This window comes from Gavialis gangeticus, unplaced genomic scaffold (assembly GCF_001723915.1).
Source record: "Gavialis gangeticus isolate Ggan-Ray unplaced genomic scaffold, GavGan_comp1, whole genome shotgun sequence".
In the NCBI taxonomy this organism is placed as follows: Eukaryota; Metazoa; Chordata; order Crocodylia; family Gavialidae; genus Gavialis; species Gavialis gangeticus.
Genome location: NW_017729019.1, coordinates 16,568,018 through 16,585,744, shown reverse-complemented (window position 1 = coordinate 16,585,744; position 17,727 = coordinate 16,568,018). Strand labels below are relative to the sequence as shown.

At 57.3% G+C, this 17,727-nt stretch overlaps 2 protein-coding genes across 6 annotated transcripts in view; one reads left to right on the top strand and one right to left on the bottom strand.

Annotated features, from left to right (window-relative positions):
* LOC109295388 overlaps positions 1 to 14,340 on the top strand; it is a 26,256-nt gene extending 11,916 nt beyond the window's left edge. Inside the window, exons 1-13 of one of the 5 annotated variants that reach the window (XM_019514238.1) lie at positions 9 to 1,223; positions 3,804 to 3,888; positions 4,484 to 4,627; positions 5,930 to 6,061; positions 6,564 to 6,658; positions 7,274 to 7,398; positions 7,904 to 7,959; positions 9,512 to 9,640; positions 10,350 to 10,469; positions 11,570 to 11,701; positions 11,984 to 12,124; positions 12,846 to 12,977; positions 13,662 to 14,340. In XM_019514238.1, coding sequence (XP_019369783.1) covers positions 3,814 to 3,888; positions 4,484 to 4,627; positions 5,930 to 6,061; positions 6,564 to 6,658; positions 7,274 to 7,398; positions 7,904 to 7,959; positions 9,512 to 9,640; positions 10,350 to 10,469; positions 11,570 to 11,701; positions 11,984 to 12,124; positions 12,846 to 12,977; positions 13,662 to 13,844 — 1,464 coding nt within the window. In that variant the 5' untranslated portion in view covers positions 9 to 1,223; positions 3,804 to 3,813 and the 3' untranslated portion in view covers positions 13,845 to 14,340. Of the gene's footprint in view, positions 1 to 8; positions 1,224 to 2,248; positions 3,303 to 3,764; positions 3,889 to 4,483; positions 4,628 to 5,929; positions 6,062 to 6,563; positions 6,659 to 7,273; positions 7,399 to 7,903; positions 7,960 to 9,511; positions 9,641 to 10,349; positions 10,470 to 11,569; positions 11,702 to 11,983; positions 12,125 to 12,845; positions 12,978 to 13,661 lie in introns of those variants that run through there. The other 4 variants (XM_019514237.1, XM_019514235.1, XM_019514239.1 and 1 more) reach the window with 4 other exon arrangements.
* Positions 14,341 to 14,829: 489 nt separating this feature from the next.
* Positions 14,830 to 17,727, bottom strand: part of PRICKLE4 (prickle planar cell polarity protein 4) — a 12,572-nt gene continuing 9,674 nt past the window's right edge. The window contains exons 7-9 of the mRNA XM_019514234.1: positions 17,161 to 17,347; positions 16,634 to 16,969; positions 14,830 to 16,374 (exon numbers count right to left, since the gene is read on the bottom strand). Of these exons, the coding sequence (XP_019369779.1) occupies positions 15,842 to 16,374; positions 16,634 to 16,969; positions 17,161 to 17,347 (1,056 nt within the window). The 3' untranslated portion in view covers positions 14,830 to 15,841. The remainder of the gene's footprint in view (positions 16,375 to 16,633; positions 16,970 to 17,160; positions 17,348 to 17,727) is intronic.

Here is a 17,727-nt window from a genome sequence, read left to right as displayed (position 1 = left end):
CCTGGTGCATCCTCAGATCTGCTTGTAGCTGTAACGCACAGGCACATCTTTCGGCTCCCCCTGCCCGGGAGATGCGCTGGTGGCAGCCCCACAACAAGGCGCCAGGACCCATTCAGCAGCCGGGAAGGGGGCGATGGAGGTCGGTGTGCTGCAGAGCCCCGATAAGCAGGCAGATGTGGCTCGTCAGGCTGCAGGGGACGGAGCTGGGAGCAGTAAGGAAATTGCACAAGAAATCAGGCAGCGATGGGCTGGGGCCGGGGGCTTGTGCAAGACAAGGGGCTTGGATGGGACCCACAGGGGGACTGGGTCCTTGTGCTGCTTCTCCGTTTGGGGAACCGATCCTCTGCCCGCTAGACCCCTGCACCCTCAGCAGCTATTGAGCACAAGTAGGGCAGTGAGGGGCACGGCCTCCGAATCAAAGCTGCCTAGACCTTACGCCACAGCTGCAAGGGAGAGAGAGGAACCGAGGAAAAAGCCCTGGCCAGACCCAGGTCCCTCGCTTTCAGCAGCCGCTATCTGCCCTCGTGTGACACGGGAGACTGACGGGCTGACCCCGTAAAAAGCCACGAAGCCAAAGCGCTAGGGCCTTGTCTGCAAGCTGGAAGGGAGTGTACATAGGGGCTGCCTCCTTCCCCCAGGAGAGTTGATGGCAAGGGCAAGCTGGGGGAGGATGGACATGGAAAATGCAGGAGGAGTCGGGCGCAGGCTGGTAGCAGCAGGATCTGGTACGCGCAGGGGTCCAGGGGGAGAAAGAACTGGTCTGGCCTGCCTGCATGGGGCGACACTGGGCCTGCACACCCACCAGTTTAGGTGGCTCCCTTTTAAATTAAGGAAGCCTTCTACAAAGCTATCAGTGCCACCAGGTTTTCACTAGTGCATTTATCTCGTCCCTTCTGACCCCCCACCCCCCAGGGATCGTTCCCCAGCACCAGCCTGTCCTAGTCTCTGCAACCCAGGCACTCTGTACTTGTTTCTAGCTTTTCTATTTCAAACCTGAAGTTAAAGGCTTAGATACCACGCATAAAGAAACCGTGCAGCAGCAAGGCAGAGGTGTCTGGTTGTGCAGCACCTTAGCACCTGGGCAGGAAGCGAGTAGATGAGAAGCTTGGCTTTCATTGAAAGAAAAAACCCTGGTGTTTGATTTTGGGTGGGGGAGGCAAGCAGAAAGAACCCCCAAGGCATCATTTTTGGAGAGTTCGACTCATGGCTCTTGAGCATTTGAGGTGAGCAAAGCTGCCTTTTTGTCTTGTGAAAACAGCAATTAATCTGTGCTCTGGGAGCACTTTATAAAGGAGCATAAATTCTGGTGTCCCTGCGTTCCCGGGAGGAAACTGAGGCCCAGAGATGGGCGGTGACTCCCCCAAGATCACAGGTAGGCCAGTGGCTGAGCTGGCAGTGGAGCCCCTATGCTGGTCCTAGGTCCTTCAGACCGTGCTCGCTGCCTGGGGTTTGCTTCTGCATTCAGTCTCCTTTCCGTTGTGGCAGTTCTCATGAGTCACACACTTGATGTTAATTTTGCCCTTTCTTTTTAGTCAAGTTTCCTCTTCCAGGCCCTGGATGCTGCCCGGCTTGGGTTGCAAATCCCAAAGAGAATGCGGGGTGGTTGGAAAATCATTGCATTGTTCTCTTTGGTGCAGTCTCACATTTGCAGCTCACAGGCGGTGTACAAGTGACTGCGACCAGTAAAAGGGCCTGAGACAATAGTGGCCAATGTACTGAGCAGGAGCAATTCAAGTAACAGGGCTCCTGTCCAGGAATGGAGCCTGCCCAACTCCTATCTATCCCGGGAGAGGCTGAGAGCAAGCTGCATCCTGTAGACTGGGCTGGGAAGGTCAGCAAAACTGCCGTCCTTGAGGGGTTGTGAAGACTTGGCACAGTAGGCTTTGCTGTGGGAGTACAGGGAAGGCAACAGGCTGCTTGATACAGCTCCTGGGGTTTCACAGTTTTATAGTTTCATAGTTGTTAGGGGCTGGAAGGGACCTTACAGATCATTGGGTCCAGCCCCCCTGCACTTGGGCAGGAAAGACCGCTGGGGTCAGATGAGCCCAGCAAGATGGACATCAAGTCTGCCCCGTAGCAGACTGCAGTCAGTGGCCAGGTGAGCTTCGAATCAGGCTGGTGGTCGGAAGTCTCCAGCGCTTCTCATCAGTGGTTCGGCCCAGCCGAGCACTGGCCGTGTTATTCATAACTAGCTCTTGGCTCCGTTTCAGTTGCCGGCCGTTTCCCTGTGGCACCGGGGGCATCACGGCGTGCTTATTTTAGAAGGGCCCCTCCCACTGCCCCATGTTGACAGCTTTGGCTCTGGTTTGTGCTGCCAAAAGTGCTGCTTGGCGTGGGGGGTGCCGATTTCCTTATGCTGGTTCCTGCCGGCCCCGATAACGTTGACATGCTGGGTTTCCCGTCAGGAAGCGCAGACCTGCCCACCTCAGCCATTCAGTTCCTGAGGCTGGAGCCCTTTGTGGAATACGGAAATTTCCTCTGCTGGACTCGTGACCGTCCCTGTGGGGTGGTGACAAAATGCAGTGAGCAACCCTCGGAGAAGCAGTGAGTTGTGGGTGAGGGACAGCGGCCCTGCCTGTACAGCACCGGGCACCCTAGGGTGCCAGCTCAGGACTGGGACACTTGGGCATGTAAATTAGGAGGACAGCCTGTGCACTATAAATACCATTGCTGCCCTGAAGGAAGCAGCTTGTATAATGACTCCCTATCACCCCTGAGGGTCATTAGTGGCATCTGAACCCTGGGCCAGCAGCAGTTAGCAGATAAGTTTCTATCCCTCGAGCTAGAGGAGTGACCATGTGATGTGGCAGCAGTTGTAGGGTGTTCTCCTAGAAGCCATCGGGGTTTCTGTTGACAGTCAGAAGCTTTGTGTGATTGCAGTCAGATTTGTCTAACCTGGGTGAGAAGCCCCGTTCAGACACAGGCTAGCATGCTGGAAGAGAAGGGTTAGCTGGCCCAGCCGTAGCTTGGGCTCCAGCACACGTTCAGATGTGTGACCCATGTGCCTGCCTCGCAGCGCTTGGGTCCCTCCAAAACAAGGCAGAGAAGCAGCGTGTGAAACGAGAGGTAAGTAACAGTTGCTGCACGGATGTGGGGCAGGAGACCAAGTGAGACCTGTGCGAAAGGGGGAAGCGGAAACGCATTCTGATAAGGAGGGTTCAGTTAGGAAGTGGAAACCGCAGAGTGATCTCAGGCAGCTGCAACAAAAGTGGGGATCTGAGAGGTGGCAGCACTGGGCACGCGGGCTTCCGGGTGTCCCCTGGGGAAGGACCTGCTAGCCAGCCCGGGCCCTTTCTTCTGTTGTAAGTACTTCCTCAGCAGTTGTGGCGGTGACGTTGTCCAGGTGCACGTAACTCTCGGGACCGTTGTTGCGTGTTTTAGCAAAGGAGCCAGTTGGTCACGTGATCGACGGGCATCTTCAGCTGAATTACAGCTATAATCAGCACCAGGGGGGAGGTGTGATTTAAACTGGACCCTCTGTGAAAAGGGCCTGGCGATGTCCTGAGGAGGGAGGTCCTCAATGGGGCCCCAGAGCTGTGTCTGAAGCTGGACAGAGGGCTGCCAATAAGGGTGAACAGCCTTCCAGGTGCCAGACATTGCCCCTCGGAGTTGAGCTGATACGAGCATACCGGGAACTGCAAAGGGTCTTCAGTCCTCTTCCACTCGCTTGACTGAGCCTTGTTGCCCAGGACAGAGCCAGGAGAAGGATTTGCCATCTGCTCTGCAGCCCCTTGATGTGCTTGCGCGCTGTCCCTCACCTGCAGTCTCTGCTGCTGACCAATTGCATCCTCCTCCGTTCTCAGGACCTGAGCGATGAGGAAATCCTCACCTGACCGGAGGTTCCCTAGAAGAGGCCACCCAAGGAGGTCCTGCCCACCCCACAGGGAGGTAAGTGGCATCTGTGACTCGGAGAGTTGGAGCTAGCCTGGGACTTGGGATGTGGTCGAGGGGCCGTGGACAGAAGTGGAATCATTGTGTGACCAGCTGGGGCCCATTCCATGGACCCTGGGCATGTCTGGGACCACGGGGAGGGCAATGAAACCTCTAAAGACAAGATTCATCTTCTTTTCTCCCTGTACCTTGGGCATGGTGGTGCTCCAGCCAAGCCCTGGTCATGCTTCCCACCCTGCCCACATCCCAGCTTTGCTCCCTTGGGTGGGTGTCTTCCACCAAAATCCCCCCTGCGCTGGCATGGCTGGTGACACTGAACGCATGCCATTGTTAGGCTCCAGAGCCAACAACCACATTGAGATGGGTGTGAGGGCACATCATGGCCCTTGGGGCAAGGGGGCCATTGTCCACGTGGGCTCGAAGGCTAGGATGCTTTGGGAATGCGGAGAGCAAGGTTTGGCCCATTGAATAGGCCCCACCCTCCCATTGCTGATCAGTGGGGAAAGGAGCCCTCAGCCTCTGTGGTCAAAGCAAAGATCTCGAGTCCTCTGTCTCATTCTCACCCTCTGCCATGTATATATCATCTTTGCAGCCTCGCCCCCGTGATTTCAGACCCAATCCACACACCCCTGACTTCCCCAGGGGCGACGAGAGCCAGGGCTGGGCACCCCATGACCATCTGGAGCCAGCCAGATGGGATTATGAGCAGGGGGAGTGCGCAGATGAGTGGTGTTTGGTAAGTGGGTTCCTTGGTGCTCGCTGGGCCATGGATATGGGCAGCAGTCCTGCCAGGATTGGGCAGGAGCAGGGGTGGTGGGTGGAGGAAGGGGCCCCAGTGGGAAGTTGTGCTGCACTCTCAACTGACCTGAGTATCTTTGCTTAGCTGATGGGATTGGTCACAACACCCAGGGCAGTGGGAAGGAGTTGGGGACTAGCAGGGTGAGGAGGGGCAGTAGGTCTGGAGCAGAAGCCTCTCCAGAGCAGGGAATGGTAGGGCCAGAGCTGCTGTCCGCCAAGCCTCGTCCTGACCTGGCCCTGCCTCCCTGGGGTCTCACACTCCAGGAAGAGGCCCAAGCATGGCACCAGGGCAGTGTGGGGAGAGCCAGGCCCCCGGGGACTAGCGAGGATCAGGCAGCAGCATGGTGATGGGTTGTCACTGTAGATCTGGAGCTGTGTTCAGCTTTGCTAAAAGCTTCCCCAGTCACCCCAGCAGCTAATGGGTCCTGTTGATCAGTCCAAGCTGGGCGCATGTGAGGCCAGTCATTCCTAAGCAACCAGCAGGCTTTAATCACTAGCTCTGGGGGCCAGCCATCTGTGCTTGTACAGTCTCATACAGCTCCCTCCATGGTGTGGAGTAGTGGGCTCAGCAAGGCCCTAGGTGTCAAGGCCTCCTGGTTTTCCTTGATGACTCTGCTGCTGATTGGCTCTGGGACCTGCGTCCAATCACGTCACCTTCCCGTGCCTCGGTTTCCCCACCCAGGAAGTTCCACTTGCCTGCCTAGCACCCATTTTTATTTCTACCCTATGTAATCCCCGCCCTTCCCTCTTTGAGGCAGCAGTGAGGGAGCCTCCAGAAGGGGGTGAAGTTAGGGAGGGACATCTCGAGTGCCTGCTGCACCACCCATGCTGTGCCAAGAGCAAGAGGGGCAGCCAGTGGCCTGGGCAGGACCCCAGAAGCTCCTTACAGAGAGGCAGGTTGTATCCAGTGTCTGTAACGCCCCTAGGGTGATGAGTTCTACCAGCCATCTCCAGCGGGCAGGACCAAGGTAGGACGCAGGTGGGCAGGAAGACCTCACCCCCCAAGGACAGGAAAAAATCCTAGGGAAAGGCTATAAACGTTCATGCTTCAGGGCATGCACCAGCTGCTGTGTGAGAGCAGCAAGGCAGAAAATTCTCCCCTAGGCAAGTTATTCCCTGTTGTTTCATGTAATGGCTGGTGCTGGTCATGATTAGGGAGAGCACACGGGAGTGGAGGGACCGCTGGTCTGCTGCTCAACAGCAGTTCCTCTGATTGAGGGCATGTCATTCGTCTCTGCAGCCCTGTCCCCAGGACTTTGAATGCTTCCCCTGCCCCCCAAATGGCGAAGACTGGGGGTGGGAGCCTTATGACGACTGGCAGCCGCACGTTTGGGATTACCAGCACAGGAGACACGAAGACGAGTGGCACTCGGTAAATGGGGTCTGTGCTGGGCCCTGGTACTCGGGGGAAGGTCCTGCCTATGGGGAGACTGGGTGGTGGGTAGCAGGCAAGACTGGGGGGGGGGCAGGGCTGAGGTCAAGACCAGTGCAGTCTCCACAGGGCTGTTTCCCATGAGGGAACTCAAATGGGGCCTAGTCCAAACAGAGCAAACCCCTGCAAGGTCGGGGGAAATTCCCTGTGCTCTGACTTTGGCTACGTGCTAGAGCTCTCCATGCTCTCACGGGGCCAGTTGCTTCTGGAGAAGCAGCGTGATCTGGTGTACAGAGCCGGGCACTGGATTTCACTCCCAGGAGAGGAGCATTGCCTGGTGTTCACGGCAGACTGTCTCCAGACTCCTGGGTTCTATTCCCAGCTCCAGGAGGCAGAGGGGTCTAGGGGTCTTCCCTCCCTCTGTCCTGTTGAGCTGCAAAGAAACCTGCGGTCAGAGTGGTGCCTTGCCCTGAGCCTCTGTAACGCATGTGTCCTCTCTCAGAACATGACCCCCGATCAGCACTGCCTGAAGCCTGTCATGCACAATGCGTCCCTGCACCCGATGGAGGAGTATTGTCACATGGGCGCACCGCTGGGGTAGGTGACTGGGCCCAGGGAGGAGCTGGGTGCAGCCTGCTGGTGATGCTGAAATTGCCCTTTTGGGGTGTGGGGGGAGGGGGGTTCAGGCCTTTGCACTTCCAGGTTTGATTGCACAGGGGGGTTCTCTGAGGGGCTGGATTGCAGCTGAGAGTGAGGGATGTCCAGAAAGCCCCCATCCATCACCCCACAGTGCTGCAGTGCCCTCCTTTCTCCACCACAGTCAGATGGTCCCAGTTTATCCTAGGAAGACTCCTGGCTGGGCTCTTACTGCTGCTGTTGCCTTCCAGCTGTGGCTGTCCTTGCTTCCCAGGGCAATGAGGATCCCCTTGCCCAGGGTGGGGGGTTTGCACCCAGGGCCAGGGACAGGTGGGAAAAGACAAAGTCTCTGCCTGCGGTGAGGGGATGTCAGCCTGCCAGCTCTCGGGTCAGGGTGGATTCAGGGTACTGGCCTAGACACGTACTGCCAGAGCCGGTGAGTGGAGTCTCAGGATGCTTGTATGGCACAGGGGGGGACAGGTACTAGGCTGGGCAAGCACTGACTAGGAACAGGTTGGAGCCTGAGAGTTGCCCTTCCCCTAAAGCTGCTTGTGAGCTTGTCTGTTCCTTCCACAGAGACCAAGAGGCTGCCTGGTTTCCTCCAAGCTATCGGGGCCGTGGCTGGAAACCTCGCCGGGGCCGGGGCCGTGGCAGCCGAGGGAAATTCTCTTCTCAATACCACAGCTTTCCACCCCGCAAAGGTTTGTCTTTTGGGGCAGGGGGATCTGCTGCCATACTAGATGCAAGGTCCTCTGCCCACCAGAGCTGGATTCCTGGGTCTCAGCCATGTCTCTGCCTGGGTCCTGCCCAGCCTGGCTGTTCCAGATGCCTCCCTTGGGAAAAGTTGCGGGGGGTGGGGAGGTCTGGAAAGAGCAGGTGCTGAGAGTGGGAGCTACAGGTCACAGTTGGCTTCTGTCCTGGGCTGGTGGCTCTGTTACATGGGGAAGATTTTGGAGTGGGAAGCAAGCTGGAGCCTGCTGGTAGAGAGCCTCAGCCCTTGGGAGCGGGTGACATTTTGGGCGGAGTGACTTCCCTCACTCCAGTCCTACCCTGGTCTGTGGGGCAGGAGGAGTCTTGATGCTAAGCCAGATCTGCAAGCACCACCTCCCGGATGGGCACAGGAATAGGCCCTGTCTCCCCAGCACCGGTCCCCTGGTGGGAGTCAGAGCTCTGCCTGCCTCAGTGTTTCCATTGGTCTCTTCACAGAAAAGTTCAAGTCCTCCAGGCTGTCGGATTCCTACTCCACAAAGAATCTCAAAGTGGTAAGAGGAGAGCAGCCATCCCTCAGGACAGCACCCATCAGCCAGTCCCTGCAGAGAGGGTGGTGGAGGGCACGAGTCAGGGTGCAGACAGTGCTCTGTGCTGCGGCTGGGTAGGGCACAGGGCTGTGCACATGTGGGGGAAGCAGCGGGGAGGGTAGAGCTGTTTTGCCTCTGCATGCACTGGCTGGATGGCCCTGGAGACCCCAAGGTATCCATGGAGCAGGAGCAGCAGAAGTCCCCCACTTGGAGCGTGGGATTAGCCCCTCCACTGGGACAACTTGGAAGTGACTGGGCTGCCTCTGTATCCCAGAGGAGACCATGGCCTGTAGCAGCAGCACAGCCATTAGTAACTGGGAAACCCCACACTGCCAGAGCAAGCAGGGATTGTGCTGCTCCCCTGGCCCCATCTCAGGGGCTTCCAGCCAGAAAGGATCCTTTCAAAGCTGCCTATGGGATTGGGACATCCGCTTTCTATTACCATTGAGCAGCATGGCTTTGGGATGTCAGAGCCCATCTTTATGCTAAGGATCATAAAGTGCTGTGTGGGCCAAGGAGGGAGCCCTCACTCCAGCAAAAAGATGCTGCAGGCTGTCTTCTATGAGACTTGGTGAGGAGGGGAATTGCTGCCCAGTGGTTAGGGCACAAGTTTAGCACTTGGGAAGGTGGCAGTGCTCCGCCACAAACTCCCTGCATGACCATGGGCAAGTCATGTAAGCTCTCCATGCCTCAGTCCCCCATGAAGAGGCTGGGGGTGCTACCAGTGCCCTAAAAACACTGGAGATGGGGAGGCACGTGAGGGAATCCAGCCTCTCCCTGCTCCGTCACAGACATGTTGTAACCCAGTAGAAGGGAGAGTCTTTCCGGTCGGGCAGGAAGCGAAAGTCAGCAGCGACCAAGAAAGACTCTGTTACTTCAGCAAAATATCCGCAAGCCCAAGCGCCCCCAGGAGCAGGGATTTCTGGAGGGGGCTGGGGCTTCTTGGAGACGGGATCAGGTTCAGTCAGTTGCTTGGCTATGGGGCAGCCATGGTCTTGAGCGCACTGTGGGCAAGGAAAGGGCCAGTACCTGATCAGGACACGGGCCATATGGAAGGACGAGGCTTTGTCTCAGTGGCCATAGGCTCAGCTCTTTGCTCTAGAGACCATGAAGTCCCCAGAGCAAAGCAGCCCCTTTGTAAGGACTCTTCTGCAAGGAAGTGAAAGATAAATGCCGCCTTTAAAGTGCCATGTAGCAACAGGCAGCTGCTGCCACCTCCTCTCTTGCCAGGTCAGGCCCTGAGCAGGCTGCATCTCCCACAGCTTAGCTCATTGCGGAGAGGATGGCACAGTTTCAGCGGCCTGTGAGGGGAAGGTTCAGCTCCCTTCCGGCCCCCGGCTGAGGCTATCGTGGGGGGTCCTGACCCAATCTGTGAATGCGGTGTGGTGCCCAGCATTCAGCAGCTCCCCTCAGAGCTCTGAGCGGCTGCAATGTGGGCAGCAGACCACGTTCGCTACCTCTTCGCTCTCAGTCGTCCTCTCACCTCCTTCTCTTGTCCCATCCAAACCCTCCACAGATCCAGCTGGAGCCCATACAGGAGACCAGCAAGCATCCCAGCCAGGCCAGCTCTACCACAGAAGCTGACCACCCCTCGTCTGAGGCCACTGAGCCACTTGATCCCGTAAGGCCGGAGGAAACCGAGCTGGTAAGAACTAACCCATCTCTCCTTTGGGCAGATGTGTGGGGGCCCTAGGATAGGGCTGACCTGCACTGAGGTATCCCCTAGGGGCTTTAGTCCCCTGTGCTAGGTGCTGTATAAACATAGAATGTAGGGCTGGCCACAGCTCCAAGGAGTCCAGCAAGAGGCATGAGATTCGGCTCCTTTCCTCTCCGAATGCTGCACCTGCCTTTCATTCTTCTGCCCCCAGTTCTTCCCAGCTCCCTTTCTGGTCCCAAACACATCCCATAGCACTTGGCTTTGGCAGTCCAGCACAGGAGGTGACAGAGCAGCCAGTACAAAGCCTTCTGGGGGGCACCTTTGTGTTCCACCCTTTGCTGAGGTTAGCAGTGCTGGAGGCCGAGCAAAATTGCAGCCTCTGTGCTAGGGGCAGCTACCTGCTAGAGCCCAGGTGGAGACCTAACAGATCTTCACTCAGCCACCAGACAGCTCTGCACGACGGGCTGGCTGGTCACAGGTGCCCAGATCCCAAGCAGCAGCAGTGAGTCAGGCAGCTCAGATACAGGCTTAAATAAATTCTCAGCAGTTGCCTCTCTTTGAGACCTTCCCATTGCAGGGAGAAGAGGAGGGGGAGGATTTCCTGCCCGGTTCTCTGGATTCCAGCACAAAGCACCAGCTCCCCTCCTCCCCTGCATAGTCTGATCTGTCTCCTGTGTCCTGCTGGAAATCATTGCAGGTCCAGCTGGGAGCCGGTCTGGAGGCTGCAGACTGTCACAGCCAGGCCTGGTCTTCTCTGGCAACTGAGCCAGTTCCAATGGAAGATCCCCATTTCCTGCAGGGGGAGGAAATCAAGCTGGTACGAGCTACCCTATATCTTCTCATCCTTCTCCCTGAGGTGAAAGAAGTCCTCTCCACATACCTCTCCCTTCTGTGCATCCATCTGGTATTGGCAGAGGACATCATTCATTCCTAAACATGCCCCATAATGCACCATCTCTTATTGGGCTCCAAAGGCGTTTTCAGAGCAACCGGCACAAAAGGGTGTGGGTGACACCTGCAGGGGCACACACTCCTTGCAAGACAGTGTTGGGATGAACCCAGGTGGGGGTGAGGGGCCCTGCTAGAGCAGGGGTTACCGTGGAGAGCGCTGGCTGTCAGTCAAGTCGGAGATATCAAGCCGAGGGGCACAGAAGAATCAAGGTCAAATCAAGCTGCAGGAAGGCAGCACTCGGGAACAGGCAGGGCAGGAACAGTGCAATCCAGGATCGGAACAGGCAGACAGGGTGGTGGGAGCAGACTCAGCCAGGTGCTAGGCATGAATCCAGACAGGTGAGGCTCAGATTGAGGCTAGGCCAAGGTGCTGGCAGGAACCTAGATAGGGATCCTGGCAGCAGGTCAGGCTAGGCAGGGTTTACATGAGATCTAGAAAGGAGCAAGCAGGTTGGCAGGAGGCACCGCCAGGCTATTTGTTTGATCCACCAGTTCGCCAGCATGTATGTGAGGCTTGGGCCTGAGCAGTGAAGCCCTCTTTTGCAGGCCCCGAGGCTGACTCAGCAGGGTCTAGACTCATTACAGGTGACTAATTATGGTCTAGGAGGGTGGCAGGTTATGTGATGCCCCCTGGAGTGAGGTCCCTCAATAATGCCTTGCAGGGGACAAGAGCATACCCCAAGCAGTAGAGACCTTGGTGGAAGTAGCTGCCTGTGATGGACTGGCTTTAATAGGAGTCTGCCCCTGTGCAGAGGGGAGCCCAAGACAGGCAAGTGTTTTTGACCTTCCCAACTGCAGCTGGCACGTAGAAGGGAACTGTTTTTAGTCCTGCAGATTTTCTCTTTCAGCTGCAAAGTTTGCCTATGGGGCTGGAATTCTCGGTGCCCTGTGTTCACACCAGCACCCACAGCCCTGTCCTCTCCTGGGGCAGGGAAATGGTCCTCCAATCCGACTCAAATCTCACAGGTCCAGCTGGATGTCAGCTGCCAGGCCACAGAGAATAGCAGCCAACCTGCCTTTGATGTGCTTCCTGAGCCCTCCACCCCACCGGAGACCACAGAGGACCTGTGTCCTGTGAAGCTAGAAGGAATGGACGTGGTAAAAACCAACTTGTCCCCTCTTGTTCACCTGGGATCAGATGCACTGATAGGACTGGACACCACCTTCCATCCTTGATCCTCTTATTTCCCCAGCTTGTTTGGGTTGGTAGTAACAAGACTTACCCAGGCTAAGATTTATCCAGGAGCATCCCTGAGGCCCCTGCAGCCTTCTGGTTTTGCTTTGTCACTGTGTTCCCTGCTCCCATATCCTTCACCTAGTTGCAAATCCATAACCCCTTCTTCCTCTGGAGTGGCCTAACCTCCCTCTGTCCCTTTCCAGCATCTCCCGCTGCAGCTGGAAGCAAGCCATCTGGCCATGGATCATCCCACCCAGGTTACGTCTGCTCTAGCTACCGAACCCCCAGCCCTGCCTGATACCACAGAGGATCTGCATCTGCTGAGAATGGAAGAGACTGAGATGGTATGAATGGATGTTTGCCCTTTCATTTTCCTAGGTGGCTACTATTTGTGAGGATGATCTTTGGGGTCCTCGTACCAATTCATGCTCTTACACACCCAGCCTAATACTTTTTCCATGTGGTTGCCTTTAAGTGCCCTTAGAATCCTTTGCTCAGCTGCCAGGGCTGCTGCAATAGAGGTGCAAGGCCAGCCAAAGCAGAGGATTCTGAGAAGCATCTTACACACACTCCACTAACTTTTTGGCACCGTTTCAAGGGCTGCCAACATGAACTCTAGGTCCGGTCTGCCCAGGGCTGTTCTTGTGTGTGTGTGTGCTTGGGCAGCAGATGAGAACTGCTGTCCCATTGTAGTGACACCTTGCTCGGAGTTGAAGTTGGATGAAGGCAGAATAGAAAATAAGGCACAAATATGTAATACTGAGGATCATCAGCCCTTGGGGCAAGTCCCCAAGGACCATGGAGGATTTCCCACTGCAGGGAATTTGCCATAATGGAGTTGGATGTGGCAGCTAATTCAAGGGTAGTCCGGTGTCATACTGGGTTCATGCTGGGTGATGACAGCAGTCTCCTGACTTCAGGAGTTCCCTCCAGCTACACAGCCAGGTGGTTTGGTTTTGGGGCACTTGGGTTGCCAGCAGCCCCATTTCATTCCTGGAGCTCTCAGCCCCTGTCCTTGCACCTGAACTGTCTAATCTCTGTCCCTTGCCCTGGGAAATGCTGCAGGACCAGCTGGGCACCAGTCTGGAGGCTGCCAGCTACCAGCACCAGGGCTCTGTTGCTGTGTTCACGCCGCCCCTGAGCACTGAGGACCGTCGCTCTGCAGCTATACTGGCCAGGAAGGAAGAGATCGAGCTGGTGGGTTCTGGCCTTTTCCCCCACTAACCTTGCTACCAACACTGCCCTTCCCATGCCTCTTCTGAATGAAGGTCCAGGAGATCCTGGATTGGGCACCCCCAGAACCCTGCAAGCAAAAAGGAAGAGCAGTGCAAGCACCATGGTAGTGCCAGGAATCAGAGCAGCCTAGCTCCCAGCCCAGCTGCCCTGTGGCTTTTTGTCACATTCTAGATGCTGCCTGGGGCCTTCCCTACATGTAGAAACCACCCTGCCACACACACACCTTTCTCCCCTTCACTGAACTTTTGCTTTGCCAGAGAGTGGATTAAACACCCTGGGTGCTGGGAGCAGGTGGGAGGAGGGATGGCTGGGTTGTGTCGATCCCCATTTGTCTTGTGGGCCCATCTGCCCTTGCCCAGGGGCTGTAATGTGAGACTCTGTCCCCCTTGCTCTTAACCCCTTAGAGCCACTGATGACAGTGACAGCTTTGGGATTCAGTTTTAACATCTGAATGGGCCTGGGGAGAGGACCCCGCCTTGTCCTAACAGCAGCTGGTGTTGATTAGAGGGTGACTGCCCCTCTTGCTCAGCCACACTGTGGACCCACACAAGGCTCCCTGCTCCCCCAAGGGCTAGCGAGGGCTGGGATTAGGGACTGGTTTATGGGCTGCCTCGTCTGATGCGCTCCTGTTCCCCCTCCTCACAGTCCTACCAGCAGTTCAGTCTTACCATCGCAGTGGTGGCCACCATGCTGCTGCAGAAGGAGCCCTCCATGGAGGCGGCGATGGGCTCGGCCCTGCGTGCCAACCTGCAGCAGATTAGGGGCCATTACCTGCAGGAGCTGGAGAATTTCATTGACAGCTACGACTCAGCCGCCACCAGCTCATGAGACACCGCATGGCTGGAGACACCTGTCCTTGGCTCTGGACCAGGTCAAGGGAGCGGTGCCTGCTGGAGGCTGAGGCCAGCCAGATGCTTCTGTCAGCAGCAATGGAGGGACCTGCTGGGGTTGTACGAGCAGCCAGCTGGCACAGACTGAGGGAGAAGGGCTCGGGGGCCTCGGTATTGCTCTACATTGGGCAGTGGGGTCTGGTCCTGAAATGGGAAAGGGACTTCTGGCTGGGGGGTGACCGCCCTGAGGAGCTGCAGCCATGGGGTTGAAGGGCATGGGAAGGAACTGGGGCAGGAGCACTGTTGGTGCGGGGTTGTTGTGGAAGCAAATTCCTGGACTCCTGGCAGTTTTTTCCAGCCCGGGGCTGGGTTGCAGCCTCGTGGCTTTACCTGGGTTCTGGGCAGGGAAGCCTACACGGGGCCTGGCAGCTGGCCTGGGGCTTGTGCAGTTTTGTTAGTAGAGAAAAATAAAACAGCGGGTGAAATTCCCCGTCCCCACGCCTGTCCTGCTAGGATTACTGCCCCTTCCTGAGTGTGAGGAGAAGCTGTTCTCCACTGACTGGTGAAGCCTGCACGGCAGCTGCTGAGAGGGGGTTGTGACCGGGAGGCTGTTAAGGGCTCTCTTGAAATCTGGCTTCAGCAGATGCTGGAGCCCTCTGAACACAGGGTTGTCCACCGCCTTGCCCTCAGCCCTGGGCAACTGTGTGGAGGCACAGCCAGCATCCTCCTCCTCTGCTCCTTGCTGTCCCAGGGCAGGGCTGGCTCCAATCTACTGAGCTCTGCCTAACCCAGGACGTTGTGCTGCTGGGTTCAGCAGCAAGAATGTCTCACAGGGGCTATGGATGACTACAGGGGCTATGGCTGCCTGCCCTGTCCAGCTGTCCCACCTTGGAAGGCTCTCGCTGTCTCCCACCTGCAACCAGCTGTCAGGTGAGAGCAGTGCCTGGCCTAGGTGGGGCCTGCTTCACTTACACATGCAGCAGTTGAGATCCATGTTGAGCTTTATTGATGGAGATGAGGCTTAGGAGCCTGTCTGTATAACACTGAGACATTCTCCCAGCCTGCCCCAGTTAAGCCCCCTTGCACTGTGGGGTGGAAGAAGTCTCATAGCTTAGCTTGGAAGGGAGAGGGGGATGTTGTGAGATCCCAGAACCAGCGTCCGGTTGTCTGCATTCAAGGGGACTTTGCTGCGGGTGCACACTCTGCACCCGGAGTCAACAGCAGCGTTATGTGAGGAAGGGGCCTTGCCATCCCCACGCTCACCTATCTCCGGCAGGACTCAGCCAGGCCTTCTGGAGAGTCACTTCCCTCTAGGCACCTCAGGCTGGGTGCCCGGGTTGTGCCATCAGGGTCCTGCCCCCAGAGGATCTGTGAGAACTCCAGTGCCGGGAGGCAGAGCCAAGGCAGGGAAGGGATTTCCAAGGGGAAAGGAGGCACAGTCACTCTTCGGGTCTCAGCTGTGACGGGGGAGCAGAGCCAAGGACTCTCAAAGGGCTGTTGTCTTCCCAGCCTGATGCAAGCCAGTGAAGGCACTGGGCCCCCACAAGGGCTGCCCTTCCCAGCTATCTTTACCTGTTCATCATCCTGTTACAGGAGCAACAGGGACAGCCCTGCAGAACAGCCATTAGGAGCCTGCCAGTGAAAGGACCCCAGAGGCTTATCTCCATCTGTGCTTGGGCTTGTTCCAAACACATTTGTAAAATGCACTGAAAGCTTGGCACATGTCCGAAGCCTGAGTCCAGCACTGAGAGATCCAGACCAGCACTTCCATATCCCAGCCCTGGGTCTGTCCAGAGGACCCTGGAGGCTATTGTCGCTGCTCTGCACTCTCCTCCCACCTAGGGACAACATGCGGGGCTAGGACACAGGTTGTGTCCCAAGTGCGCCTGCTGGGGTGTTGCTGGTGGATTCCCCTGTGCCCTGTGATCCCCGTTCTCTCCACTCCCCCTTTCCGTGGTGCGGGAAACTGCTCCCTTGTGCTGAGCCTGGTCCGTGTTAGGAAATGCTGCAGTGCTTGCTGCTTGCTCGCAGCCTGGCTGCCGTCCCAGCTGCCGCGCCAAGGTTGCTGTACTCCCAGCTGGGGGTGGCAGGGCGCCCTGTCCCAGGCTTGGGGATCGGCTCGCCAAAGAAGAAGCCCTCCTGCTCTGAGTCTGAGGAGGAGGAGCAGGTCGGGCACCGTGCGTCGTCGTCCTCCTCGGCATCCCAGTGCCGTGGCGTTTGCTTGGGGGGCGCAAGGTTCTGTGGGACAGTCACGCTGGAGTCTGCTGAGGGGCTGGCACCCAGGTACAGGGCACTGATGTCTGCCTGGGGGTCTCCGATGGGGACCGGTGAGGCTCTGAGCACACTCTGATCCACTTCACAGTGGGGGTGCATTGATGACAGATCCTGCTCCGGGGAGGCAGCAGCTGCCTGTCCAAAGGCACTAACAGAGGTAGCTCCCTTGCCCCTCTCTCTGAGAAGGGCTCCCTGGTCATCCTGGCTCCAGAAGGCAGGGTGGATGCTGGTCTGGGCTGAAGGCTCCTCTGTCCCTGCAACAGGGAGAGTGAGAATTAAGTGAGAAGAGACAGGCCTGAGACGCGCACACCCCCACTTGAGCCAGCCTGTCAGCACAAGCTAATGGCCGGATGATCTGTGCTGTCCTGAGCTGGAGCTGACGTAGGCCCCCCAGTCACTGCTGCCAAGGACAGGATGGGGGGGGGGGGGAACCGGCAGGGGGGAAACACTGCTAAAGAGAAATCCTGGTTCCTCAGCCCCACGCCATTGCAAGTTGATTGCGGACAACCGTACCGTCAGCTGCAGCCCCTGGTTTGCAGGTGTCCCTGTCTGCAGCTGGGGTGGGCATGGGGCTGCTCCGGCTGCTGCTGCTGCTGCGGCTGGCTCTGGGGACAGGCGTGGATTCGGGAGAGGGCGTGGAGAGGAAAGCCGAGTCAGAGGAGTCTGAGGCCGTGGAGGAGGACGAGGCACGCTCCTTCTCCCGGCTGCAGGTCTCCGAGCAGTACGGGAGGCCGTGGCGGGATGCGAGCTGCTCTCCCAGCAGTGGCTTGCGGCAGGAGCTACAGCAGAAGCAGGAGGGGCTGGCGTGCCAGTGCTGGCCTTGGTGGGTGGCCTGCTCGCTGTCAGCACCTGAGGGACAAGGCCATGAGCAGCTGGCTCCTTCCCCACGGGAGCCCATGCACAAACCAGCTGCCTTTCCCAGGGCAGCCCCCTCTGCTACCCCCTCCCATTTAGCTCTAAGCCCCCACACAGCAGAGCTGAGGGGACCTTTCAGCCTGCTCCGTGCCCCCTTCTCGATTTCCCGAGATCCCGGGATGTACCGATGAGCTCCCCGCAGGCCTGGCAGAGCTCGGCATAGAGGCTCTCAAAGCAGCTGCAGCAGCAGGGTCTCCCACTCTTCATGACATAGCGCTGCCCACCAAGAGGCAGGTCACACTCCAGGCAGCAGAAGTGCTCCACGTGCCAGCGCCGGCCCTCCGCCTCGATGCACTTGGCCGCAAAGATCAGCTGTAGGGGAACAAGGCAGGTGGTGCTGAACCCCACAGACCTGAGCCCTCGAGGCAGTGGTATTCAGACCTCTGGGATCTTAACCTTCCTCTAAAGCACTGTGGATAGGAACAGGACGTAGGACCAGCCAGACCTAGGCCTGATATAATGTGAGACATAGTTACCCATGTTAAAGACAGAGTAGATTTGCATCTTATAGGCTAACCAAGTGGATACACCCGTGTATACATATATACATACACGCACACATGCATATATATGTGCATGCATGTTTGTGTATATATCCGCTTGGTTTAGTCTATAAGGTGCAAATCTACCCTCTCTTCTTTATACATATGTGTATGGGGGGGGGGGGGGGGGGGGGGGGGGGGGGGGGGGGG